The 24,286-nt window shown below is 48.7% G+C and overlaps 1 protein-coding gene across 1 annotated transcript in view; it reads right to left on the reverse strand.

The window, feature by feature from the left end:
* Nucleotides 1–24,286, reverse strand: part of LOC141977512 (uncharacterized) — a 147,954-nt gene that overhangs the window by 118,455 nt on the left and 5,213 nt on the right. The window contains exons 2-12 of the mRNA XM_074939030.1: nt 22,536–23,759; nt 21,935–22,275; nt 20,570–21,143; nt 18,399–18,997; nt 14,887–15,454; nt 13,552–14,141; nt 12,464–13,037; nt 11,995–12,194; nt 11,229–11,370; nt 10,187–10,518; nt 4,710–5,283 (exon numbers count right to left, since the gene is read on the reverse strand). Of these exons, the coding sequence (XP_074795131.1) occupies nt 4,710–5,283; nt 10,187–10,518; nt 11,229–11,370; nt 11,995–12,194; nt 12,464–13,037; nt 13,552–14,141; nt 14,887–15,454; nt 18,399–18,997; nt 20,570–21,143; nt 21,935–22,275; nt 22,536–23,759 (5,718 nt within the window). The remainder of the gene's footprint in view (nt 1–4,709; nt 5,284–10,186; nt 10,519–11,228; nt 11,371–11,994; nt 12,195–12,463; nt 13,038–13,551; nt 14,142–14,886; nt 15,455–18,398; nt 18,998–20,569; nt 21,144–21,934; nt 22,276–22,535; nt 23,760–24,286) is intronic.

Raw genomic sequence — 24,286 nt, forward strand, 5'->3', positions numbered from 1 at the left:
CAAGGCCTCCTCTGGAAGCCCCACCGACGCCAGATGGCCTAGGACTCAGCACCTGTGCCATTGAAGTCGAGCAGTTAAGTAGATCCTGTATTTCCAAGTAGTATTTTGGATCACAGAATCATAGAATACCAGGGTTGGAAGGGACCTCAGGAGCTCATCTAGTCCAACCCCCTGCTCAAAGCAGGACCAATCCCCAACTAAATCATCCCAGCCAGGGCTTTGTCAAGCCTGACCTTAAAAACTTCTAAGGAAGGAGATTCCACCACCTCTCTAGGTAACGCATTCCAGGGCTTCACCACCCTCCTGGTGAAAAAGTTTTTCCTAATAGCCAACCTAGACCTCCCCCACTGCAACTTGAGACCATTACTCCTTGTTCTGTCATCTGCTACCGCTGAGAACAGTCTAGATCCATCCTCTTTGGAACCCCCTTTCAGGTAGCTGAAAGCAGCTATCAAATCCCCCCTCATTCTTCTCTTCTGCAAACTAAACAATCCCAGTTCCCTCAGCCTCTCCTCATAAGTCATGTGTTCCAGTCCCCTAATAATTTTTGTTTACCTCCGCTGGATGCTTTCCAATTTTTTCACATCCTTCTTGTAGTGTGGGGCCCAAAACTGGACAGTACTCCAGATGAGGCCTCACCAATGTCAAATAGAGGGGAATGATCACATCCCTCAATCTGCTGGCAATGCCCCTACATATACAGCCCAAAATGCCATTGGATGGGTCTCATCTTTCTGTCTCTTTCTGATCCATCCCTCTCTTCCATCCAATCCACCCACCAAATCCATCCCTCTCTTCTGTTCATCAGTTACATCCCTCTTACACAATATTGACCACCCCTTATATGAAGTCATTCATTTTCACAACCTCCTTACATTTACTGGTAAGAGCAAAAAATATATCGATGAATACAATGATACAGCTACATAATTGGAATGTGGATGTGTTCCAAAGGTTGACCGAGAATACTTGACCTTGAAGCATTAGGATGCACAGGGAGAGGAGAAAGTGAGATTTTCTTTACTGTAGCTTGTAATAAAATGTTCAATGCCTCCCAAGACCCCTTAATTGTCTTTCAGAATAGCAGCCGTGTTAGTCTGTATCTGCAAAAAGAAAAGGCGTACTTGTGGCACCTTAGAGACAAATACATTTGTTAGTCTCTAAGGTGCCACAAGTACTCCTTTTCTTTTTAATTGTCTTTCATGACTTCTGCTGCGGAGCGGGGTGTGTCGTGACTCATTGGTTGAGGAACACTTCTCTAAAGCATTCAATCCATCCATTAAAAAAATCCATTTATCTAACCCATCCATCTAATCCAATAAATCATGAAATCCACTGCATCAAAGACTACCTGTCTATCTTAGGTAATTATATAGCACACGTTACTATACTATCTGAGCAGCTCACAATATGTAATACATTTATCCTCCCTCCTCCTTGTGAGAGAGAGCCGTGCTATTATCCCCATTGTACTCATGGAAACAGAAGAAGTGACCTGTCAAAAGTCACACAGGAAGCAGCTGGAAGAGCAGGGATTGGAACCATGGTCTTCTAGGTGTAGGCTACATTTACAGAGTCTAATACCAGAAGGCATCATTGTGATCATCTAGTCCTGTATACCACAGGCCAGAGAACATCCCCTACAGCAGATCTGTTAAAAAACATCCAGTCTTGGTTTAAAAATTGTCGGTGATGGAGAATCCACCACGAGCCTTATCAGGTTATTCCAATGGTCAATTACTCTCACTGTTAAAAATGTACTCCTTATTTCCAGTCTGAATTTGTCGAGCTTCACCTTCCAGCTATTGGGGTGTGTTACAGCTTCATCTCCTAGACTGAAGTGCCCATTATTAAATATTCGTTCCCCATTTAGATACTCATCGACTGTGATCAAGTCAGCCCTTAACCACTGTTAAGCTTAATCGGTGGAGCTCTTTAAGTCTATCACTATAAAGCAGGTTTTCTGATCCTTTCATCATTCTCCTGGCTCTTCTCTGACCCTCTCCAATTTATCAACATCCTTCTTGAACTGTGGGCACCAGAACTGGACACAGGAGTCCAGCAGCAATCACAAAATTACTTCTCTGCTCCTTTTCATGATTCCCTTCTTTATGTATCCCAGGGTTGCATTTGCTCTTTTGGCCACAGCATCACACTGGGAGCTCACGTTCAGCTGATTATTCCCTATGACCCCCAAATCTTTTTGACAGTCACTGCTTCCCAGGATCAAGTCCCCCTCCTGTAAGTCTGGCCAACAGTTTTTGTTCCTAGCTTTATATATTTACATTTAGCTGTATTAAAACACATTATTTGCTTGCACCAAGTTTACCAGGCAATTCAGATTGCTCTGAATCAGTGACCTGTTCTCTTTTTTATTTACCACTCCCCCAACTTTTGTGTCATCTGCAATCTTGATCAGGAATGATCTGATGTTTTCTTCTAGGCAGGGGTGTGCACAGGAATTTAGATTCCAGCATTTTTGGAGGGGCAAGTTCTGTGCCCCTGCCGGGGTCCCAGGCACAGACAAACTGTCAGCACCTGTTGGGGCTCCAGCATGGGAGGATAGTATGCTCACCCAGCCAGGGCCCGAGGACTGGAGGAGCTCGCATGCCGACCCTGCCAGGGCCCTGGGGGCTGGAGGAGCTTGTGCTCTTCCTGCTGTGGTTCCAGGGGATCCAAGGACCTCTGTGCCCCTGGTTGCCCACCCTTTTGCACCCTCCTGCATGTGGGTCATTGATAAAATTGTAATTAGCAATCCATCTGAGACCCAGTGGAAACACACCTGCTCAGCAGTGTTCCCTCTAATTTTCCCACCCATATGTGCACATAACAAAATTCATGTTGCAGGGTGGGCCCGAGGGGTTTGGAGTGTGGGAGGGGGCTCAGAGCTGGGGCAGATTGTTGGGGTGCGGGGGGTGATGGCTCTGGCTGGGGGTGCGGGCTCTGGGGTGCGGCCGGGGATGAGGGCATTGGGGTGCGGGAGTGGGCTCAGAGCTGGGGCAGAGGGTTGGGGGGTGCAGGGACGAGGGCTCTGGCTGGAGGTGCAGGCTCTGGAATGAGGCTGGGGATGAGGGGTTTGGGGTGCAGGCTTCCCCAGGGCTGCGGTAGGGAGAGAGGACTCCTCGCAGCCCTCTCTTGCTGCAGCAGCTCAGGGACGAGTCAGAGGCACCTCTCCCCAGCTGTGGCAGCTCCAGAGGGGTGGGGCTGGGCCAGGGGAGGGGCACCTCTCCCTGCCTGCGTGGCCAGTGCTAGCCTTACAGGGAATTTAGCTGCTCAGTGATGATTCCTTAACCATGCCCCAACCAGCTTGTCCATGCTCATTCCTGCCTTGAGTGCTGGGGACTGGACTAGCTAACCTCTCGAGGTCCCTTCCAGTTCTATGATTCTATGCAATTACCTAATAGTGCTGGCTGAAAAAGCTTGAAAAAAATATTTTTCCATCAGACAATGTGGCTTTGTCAAAATTTAAATTTTCTTGGGAAATTTAAAAAGAAATGGCAGAATTCTTGTGGTCCATCATGGGGCACGGAGAGACCATGGTGCATCATGGAAGATGGTCAGGGAGCAGTGCCCATAGGAGAGAATGGGAGTACGAGGGGTCCGGACTACAGCTCCCATGTGGCTCCTCAGGCAGGCTCAGAGGTTAATCTTCATGTGAAATAAAATGTTTCCTTTCAGAACCACAATCTGAAATGTTCGATTTGGGAATATCATAATGTTTGTTTCTATCTAAATATTTCAGTTGGACATTTTTGAATTTAAATTTTTTCAGAACATCAATATTTTGACATTTTGGACCCATTTGGGGACAAATGGAAATATTAAAACATCACAGTCACTTTAGATAAGCTATTACCAACAGGCGAGTGGGTTTGTGTGTGGGGGGGGGAGAAAACCTGGATTTGTGCTGGAAATGGCCCACTTGATTATCATACACATTGTAAGGAGAGTGATCACTTTAGATAAGCTATTACCAGCAGGAGAGTGGGGTCGGGGGAGGTATTTTTTCATGCTTTGTGTGTATAAAAAGATCTTCTACATTTTCCACAGTATGCATCCGATGAAGTGAGCTGTAGCTCACGAAAGCTTACGCTCAAATAAATTGGTTAGTCTCTAAGGTGCCACAAGTACTCCTTTTCTTTTTGTAAAACATCAGAATTACCCATGGGATGGAAATTCTCCTTCCTGATCAGTCGTTTTCTGTGTCTCCCATGCCTCCATCTAATGTGTACACTTGATGTGTACACCCATGAGTGTGCACACCACATATCTGATGTGTATACCCTAGAGTATCTATATCTGTCTCATCTGTAACCTAATCCATTTAATGTATCCATCCATCTGTCTAATGTCTAATCTACCAATCTTTACCTCTAATCTCCCTGTGCATCAAATCCATCTGTCCATCCACTAAATCCATTTAATCTCCCTATCCATGCAATCCATCTATTCCTCATAACAATATAGTGAGTCTTTCTTTTTCTCTAATCTAATCTATGAAAACCATGTGTCCATCGATTCTCAATCTAGCTAGTCTCTTATAGGGGCTTCTCAAGCCCACATCCCCATGGTGTCTAGTTGCCAAGGTGCAGGATCTAGGCCTGGTGTCTGCGCTGACACTCCGCCCACTGGCCATCTCCTCAAGCAGCACAGTAACTCTAGTCTAACTGCTGCTTTTGTCAATAAAAAAAACAAACCACCGAGCTCACCGCAGCCGGACGGTGTCCTCCAGTCATAGACGGTGATGCCCTGTTTCTTGCAGATGGCTGCGTAGGCCTCCAGCGCCTGGCACAGGATGTTCTTGGCTCCCCCGTTCAGACACACATCGTAGATGCAGCTGTCAAAAATGTCCTCGGGGCTCACTTTGCTGTGACACTCTCTGAAGGGCCCACCCGGTGCTTTGCTGATCAAACCACAGTATTCGTCGCCCCCGTAGATCTCCTTCCTGCTCTCATCACATGTTGGGCAGTTCCCTTGGCAATAATCCCAGCAGAAAGGGTCTCGGTCTTTGACTTTCCAGCTCCTGGCCCACTCCACGATGGAGGATACTCTGGTGCTATTGGGTGACGTCATGTCATCTCCACGGTTTTGGTTGAAGTTCCCACAAAGGCCGCACGTGGCCCCATAATAGCTGCTGGGAAGGGTGATGATCAGGTGCCAATTCCAGTCATACGACACCTGCAGACCAAAGTCTGTCCGCAGGATAGCACTGAGACCGCTCTGGTAGAGCTTGATTTTACCATCTTCCAGGGTCACCGGCAAGCTGGTGGTCACGTCATTGATCTAGAGATAGGAGGAAAGAACCAACGGTTATTTCTCTTTTCATCTTACCTCTTACAAGTTGCTCTTCTGGGACAATACAGATTGGAAAGCCCAGAATTAAGCACTTGAGAGCTCAGGAATAAAATGTTCTCTGTCCAAGGGATCTGGTTGTGGAATGAATTCCCAGTGCAGAACAGATAAATCCAGAGTCTGACCAACTTTAGGAAATGCTGAAAGACCCTCTCATATCATAAAGCTTTTCCACCATAATGACAATAACATTCCTAGCTTGAAACCCACCCAACTCACCACAAAATCCCACCTCAAGTAGAGTTTTGTATAGCCCAAAAAGAGGAGAAAAACCTGAAACTCCACAGATTTCACCAGGGCGTTTACTATTGTCAATATATGTTATGCAGAGGATGCTTGGATACTGTGGTGTTCGCCGGCAGTACAAAACCAGAGAGAGAGAGAGAGAGAGAGAGAAAATGTTTTAAATGAAAACATTTTTTCAAAATGAAAAACTTGGCTTCTTCATTATAGCTTTTCTCTGAACTCAAACTGTCAGCATCCTTCTTCTTCTTTGTGCGTGGTCATCAACATCTTTCAGAGTAGCAGCCATGTTAGTCTCTATCCACAAAAATAAAAGGAGGACTTGTGGCACCTTAGAGACTAACAAATTTATTTGAGCATAAGCTTTCGTGAGCTACAGCTCACTTCATCGGATGCATTCAGTGGAAAATACTGAATGCATCCAATGAAGTGAGCTGTAGCTCACGAAAGCTTATGCTCAAATAAATCTGTTAGTCTCTAAGGTGCCACAAGTCCTCCTTTTCTTTCTATCAACATCTTTGTTCTTCTTGGAGTTCAACTACTGTGGCACTGTACTGCATTTGGTCATCACTGTCCTTCAATGTGCTCAATCCAAGGAACCAGTTAGCCTTTGTGATTTGGAGGGACTATGTGGCCTAGGGAGACTGGTGGAACAGAAATTCTGGGAGGCCCAAGGGGACTGGGTGACCCACGTGGTTCATGGAGACAAGATTGCCCTGATGATTTGGTAGGGCCCAGGAGCATATAATTTAAAATCGGTTCATTTCTTGGCTGTTCAGATTCCTATGTAATGTTGGCATTTTAGATCTTCTTTCTTTTCATGGACACTTTGCGATCACAAAAAGCAGATTTCTTTTTAATGAAAATCCAAAATTTTTCAATTCTGAAATTTCTAAATAGAATTTGAATGACCAATTTCAAAATGAATTACAGCATTCCGTGGAAATTCTTGAAAAGGAAACAAAAATATTGGTCATTTTGTATGATTGGAACAAAAAAGATTTTGCAATTCTCAAAAAAAAACTTGGTCTTCAGAAAGATGGACAGATACAGAGAGAGAGAGTGGAGGTGTATGGGGATAAAGAGAGAGAGAGAGAGAGAGAGAGAGAGAGAGTGGAGGTGTATGGAGAGAGAGAGAGAGAGAGAGAGGAGGTGTATGGGGAGAGAGAGAGAGAGAGATAGTGGAGGTGTATGGAGATAGAGAGAGAGAGAGAGATAGTGGAGGTGTATGGAGATAGAGAGAGAGAGAGAGATAGTGGAGGTGTATGGAGATAGAGAGAGAGAGAGAGATAGTGGAGGTGTATGGAGATAGAGAGAGAGAGAGAGAGAGAGAGAGATAGTGGAGGTGTATGGAGAGAGAGAGAGAGAGAGAGATAGTGGAGGTGTATGGAGATAGAGAGAGAGAGAGAGAGAGAGAGAGATAGTGGAGGTGTATGGAGATAGAGAGAGAGAGAGAGAGAGAGAGATAGTGGAGGTGTATGGAGAGAGAGAGAGAGAGAGAGAGATAGTGGAGGTGTATGGAGAGAGAGAGAGAGAGAGAGATAGTGGAGGTGTATGGAGATAGAGAGAGAGAGAGAGAGAGAGAGAGAGATAGTGGAGGTGTATGGAGATAGAGAGAGAGAGAGAGATAGTGGAGGTGTATGGAGAGAGAGAGAGAGAGAGAGAGAGAGAGAGAGAGAGAGAGAGATAGTGGAGGTGTATAGAGAGAGAGAGATAGAGAGAGAGAGAGAGATAGTGGAGGTGTATGGAGAGAGAGAGAGAGAGAGATAGTGGAGGTGTATGGAGAGAGAGAGAGAGAGAGAGAGATAGTGGAGGTGTATGGAGATAGAGAGAGAGAGAGAGATAGTGGAGGTGTATGGAGAGAGAGAGAGAGAGAGAGAGAGAGAGAGAGAGAGATAGTGGAGGTGTATAGAGAGAGAGAGAGAGAGAGAGAGAGAGAGATAGTGGAGGTGTATGGAGAGAGAGAGAGAGAGAGAGAGATAGTGGAGGTGTATGGAGAGAGAGAGAGAGAGAGAGAGATAGTGGAGGTGTATGGAGAGAGAGAGAGAGAGAGATAGTGGAGGTGTATGGAGAGAGAGAGAGAGAGAGAGAGAGAGAGAGAGAGAGATAGTGGAGGTGTATAGAGAGAGAGAGATAGAGAGAGAGAGAGAGATAGTGGAGGTGTATGGAGATAGAGAGAGAGAGAGAGATAGTGGAGGTGTATGGAGATAGAGAGAGAGAGAGAGAGATAGAGAGAGAGAGAGAGATAGTGGAGGTGTATAGAGAGAGAGAGATAGAGAGAGAGAGAGAGATAGTGGAGGTGTATGGAGATAGAGAGAGAGAGAGAGATAGTGGAGGTGTATGGAGATAGAGAGAGAGAGAGAGAGAGATAGTGGAGGTGTATGGAGATAGAGAGAGAGAGAGAGAGAGAGAGAGAGAGAGAGAGAGATAGTGGAGGTGTATGGAGATAGAGAGAGAGAGAGAGATAGTGGAGGTGTATGGAGATAGAGAGAGAGAGAGAGATAGTGGAGGTGTATGGAGATAGAGAGAGAGAGAGAGAGAGAGAGAGAGATAGTGGAGGTGTATGGAGATAGAGAGAGAGAGAGAGATAGTGGAGGTGTATGGAGAGAGAGAGAGAGAGAGAGAGAGAGAGAGAGAGAGAGAGAGATAGTGGAGGTGTATAGAGAGAGAGAGATAGAGAGAGAGAGAGAGATAGTGGAGGTGTATGGAGAGAGAGAGAGAGAGAGATAGTGGAGGTGTATGGAGAGAGAGAGAGAGAGAGAGAGATAGTGGAGGTGTATGGAGAGAGAGAGAGAGAGAGAGATAGTGGAGGTGTATGGAGAGAGAGAGAGAGAGAGAGAGAGAGAGAGAGAGAGAGAGATAGTGGAGGTGTATGGAGATAGAGAGAGAGAGAGAGAGAGAGAGATAGTGGAGGTGTATGGAGATAGAGAGAGAGAGAGAGATAGTGGAGGTGTATGGAGATAGAGAGAGAGAGAGAGAGAGATAGTGGAGGTGTATGGAGAGAGAGAGAGAGAGAGAGAGAGAGAGAGAGATAGTGGAGGTGTATGGAGATAGAGAGAGAGAGAGAGAGAGAGAGAGATAGTGGAGGTGTATGGAGATAGAGAGAGAGAGAGAGAGAGAGAGAGATAGTGGAGGTGTATGGAGATAGAGAGAGAGAGAGAGAGAGAGAGAGAGAGAGAGAGAGAGATAGTGGAGGTGTATGGAGATAGAGAGAGAGAGAGAGATAGTGGAGGTGTATGGAGATAGAGAGAGAGAGAGAGAGAGAGAGATAGTGGAGGTGTATGGAGATAGAGAGAGAGAGAGAGAGAGAGAGAGAGAGAGAGAGATAGTGGAGGTGTATGGAGATAGAGAGAGAGAGAGAGAGAGATAGTGGAGGTGTATGGAGATAGAGAGAGAGAGAGAGATAGTGGAGGTGTATGGAGATAGAGAGAGAGAGAGAGAGAGAGATAGTGGAGGTGTATGGAGATAGAGAGAGAGAGAGAGAGAGAGAGAGAGATAGTGGAGGTGTATGGAGATAGAGAGAGAGAGAGAGAGAGAGAGAGATAGTGGAGGTGTATGGAGATAGAGAGAGAGAGAGAGAGAGAGAGAGAGATAGTGGAGGTGTATGGAGATAGATAGATAGATAGATAGATAGATAGATAGATAGATAGATAGATAGATAGATAGATGTGCATGAGGATGGATGGGATAGATGGAGAGAAAAAGATGTGTGTGGGGGATAGACAGAGGGATGGATAGATGTGTATGGGGATGGTGTAGCGTAGCAATGACTCACTGGTGTGGCACCTCCTGCTGGTCCTCTTGGTTATTAGCTCTTGTCCAGCCTGGAGCGCCCTCTGAAGGCTGGTATCTCACCTTGCTTAGGGCTCCCGTGTCCCTCCTGGACCCCAGTGCCCCTTTACCTCAGGGTTCTTTCCCCAGCAGTAACCCACAGTCTGGGTCTCCCCTCCCAGGGGAACCCCCCAACCCTCTATCCCCATCTTGCCTCAGTGGCTACTGCCAGTCTCCATCCAGCCCCCGGTCACCGGGGCAGACTGCAGTCTGTAATAGCCACTCATCACAGGCAAGGGAGTTGGACCAGCTGCCCCTGCCTAACCCTGGGCTGCACCTCTGCAATCCCAGTACCTGCTTTGGGCTTTAGCAAGGCTTCAGCCTGGAGATTTGCCAGGCTGGAGCTCCCCAGCTCCTCTTGCCTTTCCCCAGCCTTGCTCTACTCCTGGTACCCTGAGCTCCCAGGCAGCCAGGTCCTTCTCTCTCCACAGCTAGAGAGAGACCGACCCAGCTCCTCCCTGAGGCCTTATAACAGGGCCAGCTGTGGCCTGATTGGGGCGTGGCCCCCGCTGTGGCTGCTTCCACAGTCAGCCCAGCCTTTTCTCTCGGAGCAGGGGAGTTGCCCCCCTACAGATGGATGGATAAAGAGCTTTGTATGGGGATGGAAGGGAGGACGGATGCACAGGTATGAGGATAGATAAATAGATGTGTACAAGGATGAAAGTGGGGATGGATTCAAAGATAGATATATTTGGAGGGGTGGGGAGATGTTTTTATTCCAAATGTAACCTCTCCAACCATTTTTGTATTTTGTACTCACTCTGATTTTCCCAACTTCCTTCTTGTGGATGGAGATGTTGTACCCATAGACATAGATGTTGGTCAGGCGCACGTAGGAGACAGCCTGGTTGCCCCCCCTGTTGTCGTTCTTCTCAGTGATGGTGAAGGGCACTAGGGTGGGGTCGGTCCCACAGTACTTGACCAGGGTGTAGGTGCAGGTGCCCTGGAAGTCAAAGTTCAGCCCGTCGAAGGTGTGATAGTGCGGGTCCCCCCAGCCCCAGCAGGTTCCAGTGTAGTTGGGAACACACATCGCACGGCCGTCCTCAATCTTACATGTCTCCTTGGTCCGGCACTTCAGGACTTTGCAGGGATCTGAAAGGGGAGAAATCCCAGCAATCCATGAGTGAGAGCTAGATGCCAGGCAAGATCAGTTCAGCACAGGCTCAGTTATTCTCCAGAACCAGCTGGCCCACCAAAGTCATTCGGAAGAGGGGACAACCAGAGAGGAGTCAATGAGAGACAGTTTGCTACAGATGAGAGACCTAGACTATATGTCCCTGTTCAGTAATTGATGAGGAAGAAATTCCCTTGGCTTCTGTAGAATCATAGAATCAGATGGTTAGAAGGGACCATAAGGGTCATGTAGTCTAACCTCCTGCTAAGATGCAGGATGGAAGCTCTGTCTGAGTAGGGATTAAGTAATTAGGTAGCGTAAGGACCTCAACATTTGACCTAAAAGCAGGAACAGAGGAGACTTTTATTTGCCTCTTGACTGTCAAGTCCCTGATCCAAAAGCCAAGGATAAAATCAGTTACTTGATTTAACATGTCCTGCCTCCCAGCCCCCAATCTCCTACCCATATAATTCATTAGATCTCACTCCCCTCCTAGAGATAGGGATAAAACCCAGGTGGACTGGCTCCTAGCCCCCCGGATCTAACCACTTGACCCCACTCCCCTCCTAGATCTAAGGACAGAAACTCTACTCTGGGCCAGATCCTCAGCTTTTGTGACTCCACTGAATCTGCTCTAATGTCCGGCTCTACAATCACCTCTCTTCTTCTTTCACTCACGCTCCTTTACCTTTGTTGATACATTGCATGACTCCATCTCTGATCTCACAGGTTTCATCACGGGCGCAGCTGTGGGCCTCGCAGGTGACTCCTTGGAAAGGAATGCAGGTGCAACTTTGCTGGCACTTGTTCTTCAGGACCGTTTCGTTGGGCTGTTTGAAAAAAGGAGAAATAATACAATGTAACCCAGACAAATATAGTTCTACAGTGAGGAGGTTTTCAGTTATATGTAGCCTATATATGGGTATAGAAATCACATCTCTTGTCTCCCAGCCTCCCTGTTCTAACTCACTAGATCTCACTCTTCTCCTAGAGCCAGGAACAGAACCCAGGAGTCCTGGCTCCCACCCCCCTTGCTCTTTTCTTTACCTCTTGACTGTCAAGTCCCTGATCCAAAAGCCAATGATAAAATCCCTGACTTGATTTGACAGAGACCCCACTCTCCTTAAGAGCTGGCTATAAAACCCAGGAGTCCTGGGTCCCATCCCCCCTTTTCTTCTAAACCACTAGTAGACCCTTCTCTCCTCCCAGAGCAAGGGATAGAAGCCATTAGTTATCATTCCCAGCCACCCTGCTCTAATCCACTAGACACAACTCCCCTTTCAGAGCCAGGGTTCATGGAAATAGTATTGCACCATTAGTGTCTTTTGCTTTTCTATAGAGATTCATGTATTGGCCATTGGCAACTGACAATGGTCTGATCCAACATGGCTGATGAGAGCAGGGTGGGAAGGAAGTGACTGGATAGGAGTTAATACCCCAGCAGGGGGCAGTACCTTGTAATATATCCCCTTATTGAAGCACCCACAGCTCTGCAGAGCCACGCAGCCCTGGCCATCGAAGAGGAAGCCGTCGTCGCACTGGCAGCCTTCGGCGCAGGTGTCTGGGCACTTCCTGGCGTCGGTGATCCTGGCACAGGTGGTGGTGCACAGGTCGGCGCACACCTCGTAGTGACTGTTGGCCGGGCAGCGCAGAGCTAAAGCAGAGAAAGAAGCAATTGATGGCTGGAGAGATCTCACCCCACACCTTAGAGAGACAGACATGAAGGAGAGGAGAATCTGACGGGGACGAGAGGACCAGGTCACCTTTATAAGGGGACATGCCCTTGTTGGTTCCCACCCAAAGGAGTCTCTGAAGAAGCCCAGAGGCCTGGAATGAGATACTAGAATCGCTCTCCCCGCCCCCCCAGCGGGAGGGGAGCGAGTGGGATAGGCCCTTGTGCTACACCAGCATCGCGGCACTTACGGCAGAAGGAGGCGCTCCTCCAGGGCTGGATGGGGGCCCCGGCCTCTTGGCAGGCCGTCACGTAGCTGTGGATGCTCTGGCACAGGACCTGGGGGTCCCCTTTGCCCAAGCACACATCATACAGGCAGTTGTTGAAATACACGCTGGGGCTGACCGCGCCGTGGCAGGCGGCGAAGGGGCCGTCGGGGGCCGTGAGCAGCCCGCAGTAGTTGCGCTGTTTGAAGACGTCCTTCTTCCTCTCCTCACAGACCGGGCAGCTGTTCCCGGTGCATGCGTCCTCACAGGCTGCCCCCGGGATCGGGACTTTCCAGGCAGAACCGAACGCTGCCATGTTAGGGGCCGCCCTGCCGTCGGGGAGCAGGAACTCGTCGTCCCGACGCCCGTTGTAGTTCCCGCACAGGCCGCACGTCTGGCCCTGGTAGTTCCCCGGGACAGTGACTCTGGCATGGTAAACCAGGTCGTAGCTCACGGTGAGGCCAAAGTCAGTTTGCACCAGCACGTTCCCGCCGTGCTGATATGCTTGGAGCTGCCCATCAGCCACAACCACAGGGAGGTTGTGGGACACCCCGTCCACCTGGAAGAGAAAGAGCATTCCCCGTGAGCCGGGGGAGGGGATGCTGTAGGGGTGGGCTATGGGCACAAGATAGGGTCTCAGTGACACCTGGTTAAATCTGTAGTGACTCCACTGAACTAAATTAAGTTAGGACCAGATTCTCATCTCACTGATCCCAAGGTAAAACCAGAGTCACTTCTTGCAGTCTAACAGGGACAGGTCTGGATTCTGATCTCAGTTCCCTGGGGTTAATCTGCAATCATCCACTCACTGCAATGAGGTGAGGACTGGATTCTGGTGTCACATGTTCCATTGAAAATCCATAGTCCACTTTTTTCAGTGGGAAGCCTCTGGATTTACAGTGGTGTCAATGAAGTCAGGATCACACACTCAGTCTTTGACCCCAGTTGGGGTCTCCACAGAGAGTTAATTCTAATGACTGACCTGTGAGACAAGTGCCTCTTGCATTGCCACATCTGTGGGGCTACCCCATTGCTGGTTTCAAACCCATGGGATCATTTTGAGCAGGACTTACCATGACGAGCCCCTTCTTGTTCTGCAGCAAGGTGAGTGTGAGCCCATAGACCTCCACGGACACCAGCTTGGTGACAGACACCTTCCCGTTGCCCCATGGCACATTCTCCGCCTTCACAGCAAAGGATGTCAGGTTCCCAGTGTTGGTGCAGGTCTTGGCCAGGATGTAGGTGCAGGTGCCTTGGAAATCAAAGGCGACCCCATCGAAGGAGAGGTAGTGGGGGTCTCCGGCAGCAGAACACGTTGCGGATCCGACAGGCTGGCATTTCCGGATACCATTCACCAGCTTGCACTCCTCATTAGGGCGGCAGGACAACCCCTTACACACCACGTCTCCGCTGGCCTGGCACACACACTGCTCCTGGCATGTTGGGTGGAAGGTCTCCCCAGCCTTATAATAAAATCCCAGGTAGACACAGCCACACTGGGATATAGGGACACACTCATCACCGCTGAGCACAAAGCCCTCATCGCACACGCAGCCTTCCCAGCACTGGGCAGAGCACTGAACTGGGGCATAGAGGCTGCTGCAGGTGGACTGGCAGCCCTGGGCGCAGACCTCGTAGTGGCTGTTTTGGGCACAGGAGAGACCTGCCATTGAAACAACAAGACTTTAGCATCCCAAAAAAGAAAACTAGATGGATTCTGAACTATGTAACAATGTAAGGGCTGAAGAAGGGAGCCTGATGACAGCCCTGGAGAATGGAGTCTGTTGGGTGCAGTATAGGAAGCTGCCGGGCAAAATTCCTTCATATTGTGCCTTGCCAGTGTCGTTGCAGGACCCCTTGAGAGAGAAGAGTTCAGTCTCCATGGCCCGTTCAGCTCTTGACCTTTTCTAACACTGGCAGCTCAGGTGTATTTATCTCCAGTTATTACCGTGAGCTCTGTGACAGGCTCATTTGTACAATAAGGACCTGCATAAGATTCACATGCTTGTGGAATACAGGCCCTATATCCCATTCCCTGGACAACCCACACTGAGTCAACTTCTCGCCCCCAGGCAGGGCCTGGATTGGAATTCGCACCCTCTAGGGGACGGGCACCAAATTCCAATTCCCTGCCCGTGAGCCAGTCCCTTCCCTGTCTTGGGGTCAGATCAGAGCTGGTGCCCCCTAGAGGGGAAAAGCCCCATATTCTCTCCCATGCCCACCCTGAGCTGGCCAGTCCTCCCACCTTGGGGCTAGATCAGAGCCCGCACCTGCTAGGGCAGAAACAGCTCATAACCCCTTCCCTGAACAACAACCAACTTGTCTTGCCCTTGAGCAAAGACCCTGTTTTCTTTCCCTCGTGTATTAACTTTCATCACAGAAGACAGTCCCAAGCTGCTTCCACTTACTGCAGAAGGAGTTGGTCCTCCAGGCATATATAGTCACCCCGGTGGCCTGGCAGGCTGCAGCATAGCTAGTGATAAGCTGGCATATCACAGCTTGTTGGCCTTTGAAGAAGCAATAGTCGTACACGCAGTCTTGGAAGTAGTCCTCGGGGTCGACTTTGCTGTGACACTCTCGGAAGGGGCCACTCTTGTCTAGGAGGATCCCGCACTCCCCATTCATTCCTCGTTGGCGTCTCTCAACAGCTTCAAGATCTGAGCACTCGTCCTTGGCAACCTCCACACAGCCGGGGATATCCTTCACCTTCCAGCTCTGCCCAAAGGCCGTTGGGTTCGGGGCCAATGTGCCGCCCCTCATGGTCAACTCATCTCCCTTGTCCCCGTTGAAGTTCCCACAGAGACCGCACACGGCTCCAGCATAGGTGCTTGGAGCTGTGACAGTGATCCGGCCCTGCCAGTCAAAGGTGACGGTGAGACCGAAGTCAGTCTGGATCGCGGCTTCCTTCCCCCTCCGGTATATGGAGATCTTGCTGTCGTTGGTGCTATATGGTAGGTTGATCAGCACGCTGTTCACCTGGGATCAATGCCAAGGGATCAGTGAGAATGGTCTGACACTGAGCAAGCACCTTTGAACCTGCAGAACCCCGCCCCTCTAAAGAACTTTCCAGGTAGAGCTGGTTGAAAACAAAACCCAAATGGTGAATTTTGAATTCATTTTCATTGTGTTCATTTTTTATTTTCCTTTTTTTAAAAACTCTTTTTAACTATGTTTTTAACTATGTTTCCATTTGCAGGTTAAGTAGTTTTTGAAAATGAAATTTTATTGATTCCAAAATCAAAACTTTTCAATTTGGGAAAGTTTCCCAAATGAAGCGCAATGCACAATTACCAATGACTGGAGATAGAAGAATAAGAGGTAGGGATACAATGACAAAATGCCAAAGAAAGAAATTTATGGCAACTAAACACAAAAAGAGAAGAAACACAGAAAGGCTGACAAATGAACATAGAAAATGAATAAAGCTAATGAATCTGAGGAGAAATAACTTGCAAAAGCTGCTCAGAATTCTCCATCAGAATGATTTTTGCAGCTGAAAATGCAGTTTCTGAAAATTTAAAATTTACTAGCAGAAAATTTTGATTTTGCTAGAAATTTTCTATTTTCCTGACAGAAAAATCAAAATGAAATAGCCATTTTGGGTCAATTCGATCTGAACTGGAATATTTCATTTTTTAACTGCCCCACAATGTTTCATTTTGAATCAGTAAAAACGTAATTAAGCTTCTTTTCCCTATTGTACATTGCCTTATGGGAGTTGTGGTTCCAGTCCCCATTCTCTCCTATGGGCTGGACTCCCTAGAGGACTTCAACTCCCTGTAACAGATTTCCACTGCTTGGAGCATCATGGGTATCACATGACTCTGGTTGTACTATGGGGGATATAGTCCCCCAGGAGAAAATGGTGTCAGGAACTGCAGCTCCTATCAGGCAATCGGGAAATACGATTTAATCTTGAAATGTGGCTCAACAAGCTGGATCAGAAGATTTCTGTTTGAGCAGCTTGAAATGTTTTCTTCACTTGAACATATTAAAATGTAATATTTCCACATTTCAATTTTTGACCGCATTTTGGGATGAAAACAAAATTTGGAAATGTCTAAACTCCCTGTGAGGTTCGCAGTCCACATTTCACTCAGCTCCGCTTGCCATGCAGACGTGCACAGAGAAGGCCTTATTTGTAGAGCAGCAATGCGGAAAGTAAGGTTCGGCTGATTATCTACATGAAATTGCATCTGAGCTGGGGAAACTGAGCAGGACTGCCAGATGTCCCGTTTTCAGCCGGAAAGTCCAGTCGAAAAGTGGACATGCCAGCCACTTCTGGGAGCAGCGCAGAGCCAGGGCAGGCAGGGAGCCTGCCTTAGCCTTGCTGGGCCACCAACCGGGAGCTGCCCGAGATAAGCGCCGCCTGACCGGAGAGCACATCCCGAACCCCCTGCCCCAGGTTGGAACCCCCTCCCACACCCAAACACCTTCCCAGAGCCCGCGCCCCCTCCCACACCCTACTGCCCTACCCCAGCCCTGAGCCCCCTCCTTCACTCCAAACCCCTCATCCCAGCCCCACCCCACAGCCCACACCCCCAACCCGAGCCCTCAGCCCCTCCTGCACCCCAACCCCCTGCCCCAGCCCAGATCCCCTCCCGTACCCTGAACCCCTCATTTCTGACCCTACCCCAGAGCCCTCACCCCCCAGCTGGAGCCCTCACCCCCTCCCGCACCCGTACCCCCTGCCTCAGCCTAGAGAAAGTGAGTGAGGGTAGGGGAGAGCAGGTGACAGAGGGAGGGGGACTGGGGTGAGTGGGGGCAGAGCCTCAGAGAAGGGGCGGGGCAGGGGCAGGGCCTCCGGGAACAAGCAGGACAGGGGGCGGGACAAGGATGTTCAGTTTTGTGCAATTAGAAAGTTGGCAACTCTATTGGAAGGGCTCGAGCGGACAAGGAAGGGGGTTGCTGGGCAGGCAGCGTGGAAGGAGGTGGGAGGCTGCTCTGCAGGAGGGCTTCTTCCTAGTCCCCTGGGTGGCTACAGCGCCGTTCTGACCTGCACTGCCAGGCAGCCTGCTGGAGATGGGGTTTGCAAGTCCCTTGGGGCTGCTCACCCTGGAGTTGAGGGGGGAGAGCAGTGAGTGATGGGGGGAGAGGGGAAAGAGGAGCAAATGGGGGATGGGGCCTCGGGGGAAGAGACGGGGAAGAGGATCCAGTTTTCAGAAATAAGAAAGTTGGCAACCCTAGAACTGAGAGAGAGGCAGATGTGGGCATTGTCCTAGCAATGCTGGATGCAGCTCCAGACAACTCCAAATTATAACTGAGAGAATAAAGTGGTTTTCAGTTTGCTGGCAATTCCAACCCCCGCCCCCCCCCCCCAAAAAATCACATTGAACTGAAATGAAAGGTTCCAAAATTTTCAGTGAATGAAAAAACAAATATGGGGGAAGATGAAACTTTCCATTTGACCCAAAACAAAATATTTTGGTTGAATTTCAAGCTTGTCTTGTCTTTATGATAGTTTTAGAAATAAAATTAACGGAAAATTTGAAATTAAAAGTCATTTTGAACTGAATTTTTGTTTTAAAATGCCAAAACGGAACATTTGAATGGTTTGGATTTTTTTTTAAAGGGTTCTTTCCAATTGAAACAATTTGGTGAAACTGACACAAATTCACAAAGTGTTTTCTTGTCGCCAAACCTGCACTTTTTACCAAAAAAGGTTAGGTATGAAAACCGTCAGCAACCTGACGTCCAAAATATACATCAGAAGTTTCATTGTGTGTTGAAACTGTGGTTGAATTAAACATCTAATCACAGTGTCCTGGGTAAAAGAAAAGGTAAAATGAGCAAACTCAGGAAAGAAGAAAAGAATAATGGCTGACCACACGAAAGAAAGAAGGTTCGGTGACTGAACATGGCAAAGGAAGACAGGTCTGATGACTGACCAGGAAAGGGTAGAAAGGTTCGATACACTCACCACGACTCTGCCAGGGTTTTCCCTGCTGATCACAATGTCGACCTCATAGACTTTGACCTGCACAACTTTGGTGAAGGACACGACTTGGCTGCCCCGATGGTCATTCTGAACTAGGACCTGGAAATCCACCAGGTCCTGGCTGTTGTTGCACAGCCCGGCGAACTGATACAGGCAGGTGCCCTGGAAGTCAAACTTCTTCCTGTCAAAGCTGATATAGTGAGGGTCCCCCGAAGCTGAGCAGGTTCCGTAGCTGATGGGGTAGCAGTTCTGGATGCCATTCTCCACCCGGCACTGCTGCCCAGTCCTGCATCTGGTGGCCTGACAGCTCACTTGCCTGGTTTGCGGTTCACAAAGGCAGCGTCTGGTGCAGGCGCTGTCCCCCCAGAATTGCTCTCCGAGATCATACAGACGCCCCTGGAACTCACATCCGCAGCCAGCCTTGGGGATGCATTTCCCAGCGTCCAGCATGAAGCCCTCGTTGCACTGGCAGGTCTCCACGCAGGGCAAGGAGCAGTTGTTAGGGGCCACTCGATCATTGCAGGTGGCAGGACATGCAGAGCCGCAAGCCTTATACTGGCTATTCACCGGGCAGGGCAGAGCTGTCAAAAGGACAGGACAGTGAGGTCACTGGGAATATCGCTCCCCTGTAGCATTAAACAGTTTGGCACAGGTCTGAGGGGGCCTAGCTGGAAATTCTGCATCATAGCAGCCCCTAATGATACTCCTGTACCTACAGTGAGCTCTGACCCAAAGAACTAGAGATGTCACTGCCCCCACCACCTTCAGTCCATGGCTTTGTCAGTCTAGCTTTAAATGACTGAAGCAATGAGACTCCCACCCATCCTACGTCAGTGGGCTGATAGACCTCACCATTAGGACATTTTTTCCTGATATATTTTTCCTTGCTCCATCTTGTCCTATTACTGTTAGACATACCCACTGGGACTACCATGAACATTTCTCCTACCCACTTCCTCACCTCAGATCTTCTGAGAGGGTTATTTCGTCCACCGCTTATCCCTAGTCCACACGAGAAAGGGTATGCTGGTATAGCAATACCAGCAAACTTCCCTAGTGAGGATAGAACTTATACCAGCAAAAGAGTTCTTATGCTTATTTAACCTAGCAAAGAAGGGGATGTGATTACTCTCCATAAGTACATCGAGGGGAACACCAAGGGAGGAAAGGAGATGTTTAAACAAAAAGGAAAACATTGGAACAAGAACAAAGGAGGCTAAACTGGCCACGAGTCAGGAAAACAGATTTGCAATAGGAGCAGTTGAGTAAAGAACTTCACTGATTTGAAGATGGAGCTGACAAAATTCTGAATAGGACTGTATGATAGGATGGCTGCAACTGCAGGGATTGGATGCAATGACCCAGGAGGGCCCTTCCAGTACTGTGTTCCTATGGTTGCCAGTATAATTGTGTCTACATTAGGGTTGTTTGCTAGTATAAAACTGTCACAAGGAATCACAACCCTAACTGCCAGTCTTATGCTGGCAAATATTTCTAGTCAGAAATTTCTGGCCAGATCCTCTGCTAAAGTCAAAGAAGTCATGCCAATTTCCACCAGGGAAGAAACAGTCTCATTATTGTTAGTTTATAGATGCCTAACAAACAGCACAAGTGTTAAAAGAAGACAGAGCTATTCAACAGAAGCCAACTGTGGACCACTGAGGTTTGATACAGAGAGATCGGGTCTCATTGTGATGTTCCAAAGGCACTTAAACGTCTATCTGTGCAGTCCTACCACATCCATGATATCTCAGAGCCTCCATGATATTTACAGGTTTCAGAGTAGCAGCTGTGTTAGTCTGTATTCGCAAAAAGAAAAGGAGGACTTGTGGCACCTTAGAGACTTAGAGAAATAAATTTGTTAGTCTCTAAGGTGCCACAGGTACTCCTTTTCTTCATGATATTTACACTAAGTTCTACAAATCTCTTTAGGCCTCTTGAGGACCTGTTCCCATTCACATTTCGCCATTGACTTCAAACTCTGATACTAAAACCTGCTGCCTTTCGCTCATGAGCCAGCATCTGGCTGGGATGATTTAGTTGGTGTTGGTCTGGCTTTGAGCAGGGGGTTGGACTAGATGACCTCTTGAGGTCTCTCCCAACCCTAATCTTCTATGATTCTATGATCTCTTTGTCACCCTGGGTATACTCACAGCACCCCGTGGGTGTCCTCCAGTCAGAGATGGCCACACCCTCTCTCCGGCAAGCGTCGGCGTAGCTCGTCAGTGCCTGGCACAGCATCTCCTTGAGGCCGTCGTTCATGCACAGGTCGTAGACACAGTTGTCCAGGTAGATTTTGGGGTCGATCACGGAGTGGCAGCGGCTGAAGGGGCCACTCGCCTTTTTGGTGATCCAGCCGCAGAAGGGCTCAGCTTTGTACCTGCCAACCAGCTCTGGGGAGCAGCTCTTGCACTCCCCGTGGCAGTCGTCCCAGCAGAACCTGTCCCCATCCTCCACCTTCCAGCTCTTTCCGAACTCCACGGGGCTGGCAGCCAGTGCTCCCCTGGGGGTGGCAAAGTCGTCCCTGGCGTCCCCGTTGTAGTTGCCGCACAGGCCGCACATGCTCTCCCAGAAGCTGCTGGAGATCTTCACCACCAGGGAGCTGCCCCAGTTGTAGGAGACCCTCAGGGAGAAGTCAGTCTCGATGACCACAGAGCCCCCGCTCTGATACACCCTCAGCTGCCCCTCGAGAACAGAGATGGGGAGGCGGGAGCGCTGGTCATTCACCTGGGAAGGGAACCACAAGAAACAGACATTGTTCTGGGTGCTTTACCCAAAGGAATCTGGCAGAGTGAGGGACTTACTGGCCCTGCACTGAGGCTGCTATGTGCCCCTGCAGTACAAATAATAAATAATACTAGGTTGAGACTTGCAAGGCTAGCTAGGGGATTTAGCCACACAACTCCCATTAATAGCAATGTAGTTACATACCCAAGTCATCCTTGGAAATCTCAGACACAGATTTTTCTATATAAAGCTACCATGTAGCTTGACATGCTCTGCTGAAGACAGAGGTAGAGAGTTACATGAGCCGAATTGTCAGAGGGAGGGGATCCCAGAGCTGGGATAGTAAAGCTGTATGTATGTAGGGACTGTGGGAGTAGCCTAGGGCTGGGATAGTGCTGCGGGGGGAGACTGTGGGTCTGGATTGATGATCACCAGCAGAGCTGTGTGTATATGGGGAGCCCAGGGCTGGAGTTGCTCGGGGACTGAGTTGAGATTGAGAGGCACTGGCAGAGCTTTGTGTGAGGGGAGCCCAGGGCTGGAGTAGCAGGGGGCTGTGAGTCAGGACTGAGGGGCATTGGCAGAGATGACGGGGAAAAGGGAAGGGGAGATGAAGGGGAAGGGAAGCTGGAATAGCAGTGAGTTGTCGTTCAAATCTGAAGTACAAGTGTGAATTTCTGTAGTAAAACTTTCCAGCAGCTGCCAAATGTGATTTTATGTTAGCATCACCAAATGTACCCTTCAAACATAAGCAGAAAACAAAGTATCAGTATTTATTCACGTTGCTCTCTTACCCTCACAAACCCAGTCTCATATCTGACCACTGAGACGGTGACATTATAGACTTCAACCGTCACATAACCAACATAGGAGACACGTGTGTTGCCCCTGTTGTCGTTCTTGGCCTTGACACTGAATGACGGGAGAGTTGAGTCTGAGCCGCAGGTCTTGGCGATGGTGTAGGTGCAGGTGCCCATGAAGTCGAAATTCCGCCCATCGAAAGTGTGATAATGTGGGTCTCCCTGAGCCCAGCAGGTGGATTCTGACTCAGCCACACACACCGGGCTGCCATCTACAATCTGACACCTCTCTTTCTTCCTGCATTGCACAGTGCTGCAGGATGGGGTTGGGTTACCTACAAAGATTCAACCGGCCAGTTATACAAGAACTCACTTATGCCATGTACTGGCAGGCATTGAAACAATCTGTTTGCACTGCATTTTTCACCCAGTAGGTGTCTCTGTGCAGGGTGAGGGGACTGGGTAAACAAAGGAGACAAAGCTGGATTTCAAGCTGTGTGCAGTCTCTTTGTGTATATTTGTTTCCATATCCCATTCTATGGGGGATTTTAGGGGTCGGGGGGCTGGATTTTATTTACACCCAAAATTGACTTACTGTATGTACAAACACCTGATGAGCCATATCCACTGTAATCGTTCCCTCCAAAGCTCAGCAGACCAAAGGGAGAGCTCGGGTGCTGTATGGAATGGGCACTAATCCCTCTGCCGAAGCTGTACTCTCCCCAAGAATACTCCGTGCCGGGAATCTGCCTCCATCTGACTTTTCCTATGGCTTTCTGATCAGACGTGATCCTGCTGGACTCTGAGCTCTTGACTATGATCAGCACATGGTTCTCAAACTCCTTCATCCCATCAGTGTGGTAGGACTGGCAGTAGTTCGTGACGGGTGGGATGTTGGTGAGGAACGGGTCATATGTGGATTTCCCCTTTTTAGCACCAGTGAAGAAGAGAAGAACCTGGATGCCGGCGCTAGCAGAGATGTAAAGTGGGTGAGAGACTCGGACTTGAAATTCAACAACCTGCCCAGCCAATATGTTGCGGGAAGCTCGTGTGGGCCCTGACTGATAGTCAATGCGAGTGTTTTGGGATGCGACAATGTATGCAATGTCATACTTGTTCTGGAAGGACAGAGGAGGGATGATGTATGTGCTGCCCCAGCTGGAGACGGGCACGAGCTGCTCGACAGCGTGATCACAGGGGGTGTTTTGGGCAGCACAGCTGTGCCCAGTCAAGACGGCCACATCTTCCCGAGACTCGATTTTGGTGCCAGATAAATCAGCAGAGCTTTGCAGTTGCAAGGCTTGGTAGGGAGCGAGGGCAACAGTGAGTTTGCTCCCAGCAGCATAGATCCAGCGTTTGAACATTACAGCCCCTTTCAAATAAACATCAACTGTAGTGGTAGTCTGCCCTGCTACGACAGCAAACTCATTGTAGGTGCCTGAATATTTGCTAGGTGGAGTTACAATGTAATATACGGTACCCAGCTTCTCAATGGGGTACACTACAGTGGTATCGATGGAATTGGGCTTTGAGTTAACAGACAGGACAGAGATGTCTTTATCAGCCTGAATCAGGATGGTGCTATCAAATGTTTGGCTCCCAAACATCTCTACAGAGGCTGGGATCTGCACGGACACCGTCTGTCCTTCTCCAACAGGTGTCACTCTCCGGAACGTACCCTTGTTCACCGTCACAGTAACCGTAGTGGAGGCATGGTAACCAGTGATGAACAGCTTGCAATCTGCTCTGACACTTTGGACATGGTTTTGCATGAAGACCGTAATGAATTCTTTCCCATGGAAACTTGCTCTGCAAAGACCTGAAAGTAACAGATTGTGGGTTAAGAAAGAGAGTCAGAAACCCCACACCAATTCACAGTTGGGAATAGAACTCAAGTGTCCCAACTTCCAGATTCACTGCTCTATGGAAGAAATACTAGTCACCTACATGAGGTGGGAATAAAATGCTGGAGTCCTGACTCCTAGGCCCTCTTAGTTCAAGCCTAAACCCCACTTTCCTTCTAGACTTAAAAATAAAAACCAGGAGTCCTGATTCCCAGACGCTTCTGCTTTAACCATTAGACTATCACTCTCCTCCTGGAAAAGGGAGAACATGCAAAAGAAGACCTAGCATGAAGAAGACCAAATACAAGGACCTAATAAAAGTAGAAGAAAAATATGAAGAAGGTTAAATGTGAAAAACATGAAGAAAGCAAATCAACCATTGCAGAGATGCCTAAATTTGAAAAACAAGAACCACTGAATATGAACACAAAGAAGAAGACTACAAAGAAGTGCCAATAAACACAAGGACAAGGAAGACCAAATGTGAGGAAGACAGTAAACC

Source organism: Natator depressus, chromosome 24, assembly GCF_965152275.1.
Source record: "Natator depressus isolate rNatDep1 chromosome 24, rNatDep2.hap1, whole genome shotgun sequence".
Lineage (NCBI taxonomy): Eukaryota > Metazoa > Chordata > Testudines > Cheloniidae > Natator > Natator depressus.